The sequence below is a fragment of the Exserohilum turcica genome (genome assembly GCF_000359705.1).
Source record: "Exserohilum turcica Et28A unplaced genomic scaffold SETTUscaffold_9, whole genome shotgun sequence".
In the NCBI taxonomy this organism is placed as follows: domain Eukaryota; kingdom Fungi; phylum Ascomycota; class Dothideomycetes; order Pleosporales; family Pleosporaceae; genus Exserohilum; species Exserohilum turcicum.
In genome coordinates this window covers 1,426,091-1,437,103 of record NW_007360310.1, presented here as the reverse complement: position 1 = coordinate 1,437,103, position 11,013 = coordinate 1,426,091, and the positions used below count along the sequence as shown (strand labels likewise).

The 11,013-nt window shown below is 52.1% G+C and overlaps 6 protein-coding genes across 6 annotated transcripts; 4 read left to right on the top strand and 2 right to left on the bottom strand.

Annotated features, from left to right (window-relative positions):
- Positions 1-1,534: 1,534 nt before the first annotated feature.
- SETTUDRAFT_24568 (uncharacterized protein) lies at positions 1,535-2,533 on the bottom strand (the record flags this gene model as incomplete). The annotated part of the gene is made up of 2 exons (XM_008033011.1): positions 1,535-1,963; positions 2,021-2,533. The coding sequence occupies 2 exons, from the start codon at positions 2,531-2,533 to the stop codon at positions 1,535-1,537; spliced, it is 942 nt and encodes a 313-aa protein (XP_008031202.1).
- A 591-nt stretch (positions 2,534-3,124) lies between these two features.
- Positions 3,125-3,502, top strand: SETTUDRAFT_35939 (uncharacterized protein; the record flags this gene model as incomplete). The annotated part of the gene is made up of 1 exon (XM_008033074.1): positions 3,125-3,502. One exon carries the CDS (start codon positions 3,125-3,127, stop codon positions 3,500-3,502), a length of 378 nt encoding a protein of 125 aa, XP_008031265.1.
- A 739-nt stretch (positions 3,503-4,241) lies between these two features.
- SETTUDRAFT_35938 (uncharacterized protein) lies at positions 4,242-4,580 on the top strand (the record flags this gene model as incomplete). Its single annotated transcript, XM_008033073.1, has 1 exon — positions 4,242-4,580. The coding sequence occupies one exon, from the start codon at positions 4,242-4,244 to the stop codon at positions 4,578-4,580; it is 339 nt and encodes a 112-aa protein (XP_008031264.1).
- Positions 4,581-5,310: 730 nt separating this feature from the next.
- Positions 5,311-6,465, top strand: SETTUDRAFT_158015 (uncharacterized protein; the record flags this gene model as incomplete). The annotated part of the gene is made up of 2 exons (XM_008033414.1): positions 5,311-5,357; positions 5,523-6,465. 2 exons carry the CDS (start codon positions 5,311-5,313, stop codon positions 6,463-6,465), a joined length of 990 nt encoding a protein of 329 aa, XP_008031605.1.
- Positions 6,466-6,710: 245 nt separating this feature from the next.
- On the top strand, positions 6,711-8,441 carry SETTUDRAFT_44868 (uncharacterized protein; the record flags this gene model as incomplete). Its single annotated transcript, XM_008033113.1, has 1 exon — positions 6,711-8,441. The coding sequence occupies one exon, from the start codon at positions 6,711-6,713 to the stop codon at positions 8,439-8,441; it is 1,731 nt and encodes a 576-aa protein (XP_008031304.1).
- Positions 8,442-8,607: 166 nt separating this feature from the next.
- Positions 8,608-10,928, bottom strand: SETTUDRAFT_182139 (uncharacterized protein; the record flags this gene model as incomplete). Its single annotated transcript, XM_008033413.1, has 2 exons — positions 8,608-9,714; positions 9,765-10,928. The coding sequence occupies 2 exons, from the start codon at positions 10,926-10,928 to the stop codon at positions 8,608-8,610; spliced, it is 2,271 nt and encodes a 756-aa protein (XP_008031604.1).
- Between the last annotated feature and the right edge of the window lie 85 nt (positions 10,929-11,013).

Genomic DNA, 11,013 nt, shown 5'->3' with positions numbered 1-11,013 from the left:
CTAGACAAAGGCCGAAGCACCACAGACACACTTCAAGCACAAACTCGTATTTGTAAATAAATCTAGTTAGAACGGCCTCGGCCAAAGTCTTACATAGCCTCGAGCTCACTAGACTCTAATGGAAAAAAAAAAAGGGGACCGCAATAAAGCCTATCTTAACCTTCCAAGTAAAGTAATAGTTCGTTAAGGTGCAAGGGTGAGCATTCACGCAAAACAGCGCGCGCAGCGTCTGTGCGAAGCGGTATTTAAAATTCAAAGTATACCGCCGCTTCATGCGTTGGAATAGCGCGTAAGACTGGCACCAAAACGCAGGTATATGCAGAGCGATGTTTTAACAGGTGAATTCGAAGACAGGCGGAATTCGGGAGAGGTACTGCGAAAGCCTGTTTCGGCGCATATCGGGGCATGGTTACCTACAATGGCCGTTGAGATGATGATGATGATGATGTGAGCGACGACTACGTAAGATTACGAACTGGGGATAAGCCGGCGATTGGTGGGGCGGACAAAAATACGTTAGTACGTAGCATTGTGTGTGTGTGTGAACAAACAAACCTACCAATACTAATAATAATATGGTTTCGGGTTATATACTCCAGTTCCGCGTCCGAGGCTTCAAATGTACGGAAGTATGCAGCCCCCCGCATCACCACACGAGGTGCTTCTCCCCCCCTCCCCCCCCTCTCTCTTTCTCGTGTAATTCAATAGCCCCTCTCGATCGGCGGCGGCTACGAACGTGGGAAAATGCGGGAGGCAGCGATGTGGGCGGAAGCATGTGGCAAGTGGGAAATCTCCCCGCCATGTTTATATTGCGGGCGTGACGTCGATCGTATAAATTGTCATTTGGGAGGCTGTGCTCCGGAACAGGAAGGTCGGCTGGGCGGTTTAAGAACGAAATAAGCCACTGCTTATTACTTACACTCACACAGCTTAGTCTGGTCTGACGTGAAAATACAAATGGACTAGCGATATTCGACATACGTACATATAAGAGCGTTTGCAACGATGCGATTCGGCGGGCTTACTATTATTGTGATGCTGGTTGGAGCGCTTGGTGCATGTACAGGGTTTGTATACTTATGGGCCGGGGTAGCCGGCTGTTGTGGGGATGGCTGCAGGAGAATGGGTTTGGCCCTGCGTCCTGCTATTGCGTAGGGGAATAGACTCGCGGGTTTTCGGTGGTAGATGTATATTCCGATGGTCTTGTCATGGTGTGTTATGGAGGAGGCGTGGGCATGAATCGCTGATGAATGCGACATGCGGGCGACACAACGCAGTGGAGCATACTTATCCGCCACTGGCCATAGAATTTTTGAATAGGTCCATGGCAGTGTTGCCAGGATTGTTCCTCGCCTTCCATTCAAAAACATTTATAACAGATATACGTTCCAAATTCCTAGTAACTCCTCAATTACATCTAAGGCGATGAGCCCTCAACTCATCTAGTCGAACATGATATTTTTCCACTTGCAACGGCCATGCAGCATCAAACAAGTTGCATCTCCCAACTTGGCATCCCGTATCCAGCCACCTCCTAGGTCCACGTCTTCTTCCACGTCTGCACAAGCTCCTGCAACAGCATCTCCATGGACAAGCCTCTCGACCGCGCACTCGCCAGTGCCTTCCAGCTCTCCACGTGTCCGGTGCCTGACTCGGCGTCCACGACAAACGAGTACTTGTCGAATTCCTCGGAGCCCACTGCCAGCATCTTGTGCATGCTGTTGGCAAAGGCGAAGACAGAGAGAAGCTGGTTGTATTTCTGCCAGTTGCCATCTGTCATGGGAATGCTGATCTTGTAGATGACCTGCGGCAGGAGAGCGTCGCGCTCAACTACCGTCCGCAGTGATTCTCCCATGTACTTGTCCAGGAAACTGTGCAGCATCTCGCGGTCCTCGCGGCAGAGTGTCGCGCATGTGTTTTGGATCACGAGCAGCGGGCCCAGCAGGAGAAGCCGCTCTTTGGTCTGTTTGCGAGGTTAACACAGTTTGCGGGCACATGCTCGGCATCCAGACTGGCTTACATCAGGGCCGGGGGTGACAGCGCGACAGATGGGCTCGGGCTTGTGCTGGAGGGTTGCTGCTCGCGATGCCATGCTGGGCGGTGTGCGGGTATCTATGGGTGGCATGCTGCCGAATGAAATGCTCTGCGGGCGAGTATGTGGGAATGGCCGAGATGCTGGGTTGGTGTTGGCTCCAACGTGGTGTCCGGGAATGTTGTACTCAAAGGGCGACCGGTAAGATCCTCTCTCCCATCCGTATGGAGGGACCCTGAGCGGAAGCTGTGTGGTTTCTCGGACAGATTCTCCAACCTGAGATGCCGGCATTGCTCCAGCGGCCCGCCAATCTTCTCCAGAAAGAGTAGGAAGTGCGTCGCCGTGAGCCTGGTTGCGCGCCGTGGCTAGTCGGTGTCCGAAACTAGCATCCACAGGACGCGTGTATCGGCGTGGCTCTGTATCTGTGGCTGGCCTCTGCGAAGTCATCGACTGCCGTCGGGTAGTGGGAGGAGAGGTAGCAAACATGTCGCCGTACTCCATGGCGGGCAAAAGTTGAATGACTGCAACGGTGGAACTAAGTTGACGTTGTTAAGTTGAGTTGGATGTTATTTTACCTCTTAACACACGATCAGTCAAATCCAGCGATGAGTTGAAGCAAACAAACGGGCTTGCTCAGAAACCAATCGGAGGTGATGGTGAAGTGGGAGTCAAGTCCCCCAGGGTAAAGCGAGCCCACCCTTTCACACACATCACGATGCTCATTCCAATCAGTGAAGCATATTGCACTCTCTCATTCACCACCTGAGCTCTCCATCTCTCCAACGCACCCAAGTTCACAGCCTCACCCGCCACTCACAAAAACAAAGCAAATAAGCAAATGCAGGCCTTCTACTACGAGTTAAGGGTGATACACCCAGCTCCCGCGCCCCCCGTGTCCTCGCTCCCTATATGCACTGGAGTCACATTAAATGGCGGCCGCCCTGGCGCAAGCGCCACTTATCGGTGCTCGAGAAGTTCCTAGCTGACGACGCGGCGACACGAAAGGCGTATGAAAAGGAGAGACAGAGAGTCAGCACCGCTCGCGTAAGTAGCCCATGCATTGGTCATGTGATTTTCAAAACGAGACTAACAATGCCCGTCGCCAAAAAACAGCGCAACACGCTTGCGCGCCTCGAAAACCGTGAGAGCAGCTGGCAGCAGTTCAAGCGCTTGTTGCGACACCTCCGTGGCTACACTGTTGGCGGCGATGCGCTAGGCGATTTTGGAGATGAATCCATGATGGTGGCTGCGAAGAATTATTATATCAATTTTGAGGCGGGCGATAATTACTACATCAACTTTGAGGCGGGCGATAATTATCATTTCAACTTTGAGGCTGCCGAGCCGGATGCTGCGTGGCCAGATGCTGCGTGGCCGGATGTCTGGGAGGGGGACTACGAGGATGTGCTGGATGAGTATTCCTATGCTTTGTCTGAAAGCGACTATTCTGAATATACCTGCTCTTTTTAATTGTAATGGTTGAGCTAGAGCTGCAAATCACCTACGTTTTCTGATCTGAGTCGCTCGCACTGCGCATGTGTGGTTTTCAACACTTGATGGTGCCAGATTTGACAAGTCCGTTTTGCTTTGAGTGTACAATATTTCGTCAACCGTTGACTTATTCTTCAACTGGACTCTCAAGGGCCGCTACGTGGATAGGGAAGTGATTGTAAGTGCACACGCAGATGTTTGGTGAAGATTCAGGAATCATGTATAGTGCACTGGTCGCGGGAATATGACGCGAGAATCTATGCTAAGCCTGTAATTCAATATCATTCCAGTAAAGAGAAATGAGAAGAACTGCTTGAAAAGTCATGAAGAAGAATGACTGGAAGGAGTCTTGCGAAGACTAATGACTCCTACAGTGAGTCCATCTGTGTATGTATTGCATTTGATGTCCTAAGTCTATATGAAACTGCCTGACAGACATGGCATCTACCAGCCAACAACTGATTGATTCGCCACACAATCCTTTCTACTCCAAAGATTGGCAACTGGACTAGGCATCGAGACCGAGCAAACGGATTTGTTGACTGCGTGAATGGACTAACCCAATTCGGACATGAAGGTGAAGTGAAGGCTTTCCTGTGACAGGCGATCTCACCATCCGCTGTCGTATAAAAATTACTCCTCCGGCTCTGATTTCTTCCAACTACCTTTACACAGAAACAGCTCGCTTTCAACCGCATACTCTACGGGCAAGATCATCATGACTCAACCCCTACGAGAAGACTTCCCCCCTCTCTTCCTCATCCCCTGCCTACTAGGCGTGCGCTCCCGCCGCCACCACTTCCTCCTCCGCCGCACCGAGCAGCTAGTTGGCGAAGCCAGAGCGGCCGTCGAGTCCATCGAGAACACGCCGGGTGCCGTCATGACCGTGGAGCAAGCAGAATTCATCAGAGACAGGTTATTGCGCATGCGACCTCAGATCGAGGAGGTACTCGTGTATCTTCTTAAGCACGAACGAAGGCGTATGACATTGCGGGCTGGCCTTGTCGTATACGACATGACATGTTGCGAAGACGCGGTTGAGAAGGCTTTGAGGTAGGTTTACAGTTTTGTATCGTGTTTTCTTCCTGGGAACTAATTTTTTTTGTAGTGAGAAGGAGCCAACGGAGCCAAGTGGCTGATCATGGAGTACGAGGTGCTCTGCTGGGTTTAGAGCAGGATAATACTGGTTATGAGATACGAAAGGGGACTATTTCATGAGTACTGGTCCATAAGACTGTTTGCCATGAACTACAGTTGAGTAAGGACGTATAGCTCTTCATGAGTCATGAGAGACTGTCTGATCAGACTGATAATAAGAATGGCTTTCATGAAAAGAGGAGAAGCCGGTCGAAGCGTCGCGGAGGAAGGGCGAGTTGTGTGCGCCAAGATGTGTTATCCGATCGTATGATTCTGAACAAAGCTTCGGTGAGTTGTTGCATGCCCAATCTGCAGAAGCAGCCGATATGGCGGCTGACGCCAAGACAATGGGAAGGTGAAACATGGGAATGGATGAGTTGTTCCCCACGTTGCAGTGTAGACATGGAAACAAAGGGAAATGGGAGACTTACATTGAGGGATGGCAGATGCATTGTAAAGCTGCTAGAAGCGCTGTCACATAGGGTAAGGTCGTCGTTGAAGAAGCCAGCGGGCGTGATAGAGTCGTGCTGTACAATAGCACTGTATGCAATGTGAGCAACAGTCATTCCCCTCGGATGTGAATGTACCATTTCATACGTGAAGAGACTTTCATTCTCTATCTAGACCATTGACTATATTGTAGCTATACAATGAAAATCGCTACAATAGCCTGCCTAGCGGAAAGCATGGGTAATTGGTAAGTTGTAATTGTGACTGTATATTGCCATAGTCACGAGATTACTTAGAATGCCTAAATAGTCAGTTTTATGAGAAGAATATTGAGAGTTGCAAGAATCACCACATTCTTCATCTTGAATCTCATGTCTCCATACTTGGATATGTCAGCACAGTGATTTGAAAGCGGCAATCAGTTTTTCAACACGACAGTGCAACTCGATGCTGGCGTCCGGCTGCTCAGCGCACAGATTCACGTCGCCTCAAACTCTGAAACAAATGCGCGAGAGCTGCACCTCTGCCACTCTTCCTGTGTATTTTTCGACGCCGGCCCTCTACATGATTGGTTATGGGAGATAAGAACATGGATGGATGCAAACCCACATGAAGTGGTCACACTGCTGCTTGTGAATACGGACGGAGTGGACGCGAGAGAAGTTTCAGCTGAGTACTCGAGAGCCGACCTTGCCCACTACGGATACGTTCCCCCGATCATCAACCAAGCCCCTAATCCGTCTACCGAGTTTGAAAAGACATGGCCGACCCTGAGGGATATGATAGCAAACGGGCAACGATTGGTAAGCTTCATCAATCCCCTCGCTCCTGACAAGGAGAATGCACCATATCTCCTCAATGAGTTTGACTTTGTGTGGGAGAATGCCTACGATGTCACGGATCCATCCAGATTCACCTGCGACCCCGATCGGCCTTCCAATACGTCTACCGTCCATCAGATGCGCCGCTCTGGAAAGCTCTTTCTGATGAATCACGTGCTGTACTGGAAACAAGCCTTCAACATTGAGACACCGGATCCCCGCCATGTGATGGAAACAAACTCGTGGGACGGACCTGGAAGTCTTGGGAAACATCTGTTGGATTGCAGCACGGAAGTGAAACGCCAGCCGACATTTGTTCTGGTTGACTTCTTCAATGTAGGGCCAGCTATTGTCTCAGTCGATATTGCTAATGGAAGTGGACGAGCAGTTGGTAGAAAGAATGTGACGACTGCTGTGATTGAAGGGGGCATACCAAGGAGGGTATTGAATGGAACCAGTGAGGTACCAGGGCCGCCCATGCTGGCATTTGTTGTTGCACTGGTAGTGTCGATTGTATTTGACTGTAGACACTGATGGCCATATTCCTGGCCAATTCATCAGAAAATGGTGAGAAAGTAAGTTAGAATATTCAGATTGAGATGCCGGCTAAAGTTGAACAGGATGCTAGTGGATGCGAATGACTGTAGTAAAGGCTCGATCTGGTTTAGCGCAATTTGCGGAGTTCTCGGGGGTGCCAAGACGCTGTTTGCATTGTTTGCAGCCAACCCAAAAATCCAAGACATCAGCCAACGTCATCGCCACAAATTTCAGACACCACCATGGCGCTCTCGCGAGCATACGTTCCTTCGAGAGCGCTTATAAGAGCTCTCTCACGACCGCAGTCTATAAGATGTCCACTCGCCCGCCCCCTTCCAACCCAGTTTCTACGCGGCAAGCGATCCAAAGCCAAAACTGAAAAGACAAATGCCAATGCTGCGGGTGAACCAGACCCCTCGCTCCTGGAGCGCATCAAGGGCTCCCGGACCATTTTTGACGATGAAAAACGGATGGACAAGGCTATGCGCCCGCTATCCGATGCCGAACTTGAACGCGACGATCTTCCTGTCATTAATTGGTACGAACAAGATCTGGACAAGGGCACGCCTCAGCGCCTGGTTGAGCGCATAGCAACCGTCGAGGATCGTAAGAGGGACAAGGAGATGTATACCATGATAGACGAATCGCAAAAGAATCCCGACTACGACGATGCCAAACTGAACCGGCGCCTGATTGACAGCCTTCTCACGAACCCAAATTTTGCCCAGTTGACGGAAGAGCTCAAGGACATCAAGGAGAGCATCAAATCAAAGGAGGAACTCGAAGCGCTCGAGGAAGAAGAGGCAATGGAGGTTGAGGCCAGCAGCAGGGAGTTCAACGCGAGTTTACGAATGGCCACGCACGAGGCCCTCCAAGAGCTCGTTGACGACCCAGATATTGGCGACGCCAAAGCAGACTTGCAGGAAGTCATTGAAAAAATGCCCGAAATGGAAGACCTCGACAGCCCGGAATTCCAAGTTGTACTACAAAAAGCCATGGCCAAGCTGGAGGGCAATGAGGCCATGCAGAAAAAGCTTGCTGCAATGCAACAGAATATGAACGATGCAGAACTGGAGGCGGAATGGGAAGAGTACGAGAAAAACACCAAAGACGCTATTGCGGAAGCCGAGGCCCCAGACGACGATCTAGCCATGCCGACACCAGAGGATATGCACGACGTAGACAAGCTCCTGTACCAGATGCGCGACGTGATGAAATCACTAGGCAGCGACACCGACCTCGAAGCCGAACTCGACGCCGCACTCCGCGAAGATCCAGCCGGCATGCAAGACGACGAAGGCGTCTTCGAGCGCGAAATGGACCCAGAGGAGCTCGCCGAAGAACTGAAGAAGCTCGCTCTATCCAAAGCTTCACAACCCCATGAAATCGAGCAAGACGACGAAGACATACCCGCGGAGCTACAAGCCAAAGTGGACAAAATCATGCAAGACCCCAAGCTCGTGGAAAAACTCATGTACATCCAAAGCCTCATTGCAGAAACAAAGGCCCAGCCCAGTGACCTGACCACTGTCGCCCACGAAACAGCGCCAGACCCATACGACCTCGACGCCAGCCACACGGCCACACTCAAACAACGCATGGCCATGGCGCGCCAGGACCCCGAACACAGCGCCGCCCTCGACGCCCTGCGCGTGCACCTCCCACCACCCTTCAACATCGCACCCGCGCTGAAATCCTTCAACCAAGCCCTGCAATTCGCTTACATGGGCGCAAACGACGACATCCGCCGTATCCTGTGGCGCGCGTACCACAAGGCACGCAGCCTCCCCACGTTCCTGCATAGCCTCAGCGACGACGCCTGGGATATCTTGTACTATTCCCAGGCGGTGACGTGGAGCAGCAATCAGAATCGGCAGCAGCATTTGAGCATTCTGCTAAGGGATCTCAGGAGCGTGGGGAGAGACGGCCCGCCGACACATCCGAGTAGCCTTGTTAAGGGTGGCGCGGAGTAGATTGGGGGGATGGGAAGTGGGGGGGGGGGATCAATGTTGTACGATAGCATGTTGTGTGTATGATACCCTTGCAATCAGTTTCTGTCTAATCCAAGGGACGTGTATGTGTGTGTATATTACTCAGCCATATGTTGCAACGATCTGGCATTTACCTACTCTACACAGCTCACGCTGCATCTCTCTCTGCATCCCGCGTCTTCGGCCGCTCATACCAGCTCTCGTGCTGGTAATCCTTGCGGGGCCCCTGGACCTCGTATCTAATCATGAAGCGGTCGAGTCTGGCGCCGCGGAACCTAAACTCACACGTATTCGTGTAGGTATCCGGGTCGCACCAGTGGTGACCGTTTGCAATCCAACCCTGGTCTTTGGCGTGCGGGGCGTGGAACTGCCACGTGTTGAACAGGGAGCCGACGGACTCGTTGTCGTCGGTGTCGACGAACCAGGCGGTGATTTGGTCGCGCGCCTCACTGTACCGGTATACGTAGCGGCGGGACGCCGGGAACGCGCGGCCCGTGTCCATGGTGAAGGTCCCGTGCTCGCTGTACAGATACTCAGCCGTGTACAGCGAGGGATCGGCGGGCTCACGCGCATCGAAGTGCGCGGTCCCCGTGAAGGTGCCGCCAGGCGTGGTGGTCAGAGATTGGATTTTGCGCTCCAGATGCCAGATGCCCTGCATGCCTGTGAAGACGGCTGCGGCGATGAAGCGCGCGTCTTGGTTGGATGCTTTGACGAGGTCGGCGACTTCTTGGACGACGTCTTTGGCTGCAGCACCGGTATCTTTGCCCTGGTAGCGCGAAGGAAAGGTCGGCCCCGTTTGTCCGCCAAAGAGCGAGTCGTCGCGCGAGAGACGGGCTTCGCGTGCAAACTCCTCAATTAGACCCACGTAGTCGGACATCCAGAATTGCGGCACCTGCAGGGACTTGGCGTTGATTGCTTCGCGCATGCTCCTCGTGACATCGAGCTTGTAGACGTCGCGGCTCAAAAGGTCGGGATGCGTCGGTGCTTCTTCAATCTTGGCCCAGGTTTCGGCGAGAAAACGAGCTTGTGTCTCCATGACTCCCCAGTAGGGCCCTTCGTAGAATCCAACAAAGCCGAGCGTGGGGACTTTGCTGGCGAAGATCGAGCCCCGGGACAGAAGAAGGGGTATGCGTGCATTGGGGGTAGTGGTTTCGTCGTTAAGGAGTTGCTTGACACGGGGGTCGAGCCAGTCGAGTTCAGTTTTGTAGCCAGTGGCTTCGATAATACCAACGACATCATCAATTGTACTGGTGCCCTGGTACCGTTAGCGTTCTTACATTAATATACACACAAGAGATAACGTACGGTGGCTTCCTTCTCAGAAGTATAATACCACGGCTCGTACTGCTTGAGTTTGATAGCTAGAAGATCGCTGTCTGGCTGCTGCGTAACATTTTCCACCCACCCTCGCACTGGCACAATAGACCCATCTCTTACAAACTCCATATATGTATCAGTAATGCCAGTATATCCAGGGTGTTGCATCCGCTCAGTTTCGTATACAAGCTCCGGGTAACCGAATTCGCTTTGATCGCCTCCTAAGCTCGCTCTTAAGAACTCATGCCCTTTTCTGGCCTTCTCAGGGGGCACAGTGTCGATGGCTGCTGTTATCTCTCCATCACCGCGACGTGAGAGATTGAACAGCACGAGATCAATAGGAAGGAAGCTTGGTGCTGGATTGAACTTGCCGTCTTTGTCTTGGGGGTCTTGTGGTAGGTATCGTTGCATGCAGTAAAAGGGTCGGTTGATGACATGGTATACCTTGCTTGCAGCATAGGCGGGCTTTTCTTTACCAGGCGAATACTTTGCGTTTGAGATTTGAAAAGCAGCTTGCGATGCGGCTTCTGAGCCGCTAATGCCCCCTCCAATGACGACGATCTTGCCAGGCAGACTACTCAGCTCGCCAACATCCCGGAAACGAGAAGAGTGCTGGATGTTTGCAAGGTCTTTTGAAGGCGAAGGATCAAAGGTATGGGAAGGCTTGCGAAAGAAGCCACTGGCAACTATGAGGCGGTCGAACGTGTCTGTGCTGGAATCCCCGGATCCATCGTTGCTAGTCACCTTCCAGGTACCGTCATCCTGCAGATGGGTATCGACAACACGCCTCTGAAGAATGATGTTGTCAACGATGCCGAACGTCTTTGCATACGTTTCAAGATATTGCCCGACCTGCCATGCTTTTGGGAACAAGGGCGGGTCAGCCTGTGAGTTCGCGTTGGATTGTAGAATTGGATTCACAGATTTCCATGGTAGATCCGGAAACGCCACGGTGAATCTGCTAAGGTTGGTTCGCATATCAGGGCTGCATTTATCGCCAGGCCCTCCCTGCTCATCTCTCCACATGCCACCCACTCGCTCGGCTGCCTCGTAGACGGACACGGCGTACCCAGCCTGTTTGAATGTCTTTGCAGCAACTAAACCGGCGGGGCCCGCGCCCACGATTAGCACAGAGCGTTTGGGAAGCGCCATTGCAGGAACGGGGTCAGTGGGGTTATGTTAAGGCATACGCAGGCGTGACTGGTGTAGCACGAGTGACGAAGAATACCGCAAGGAC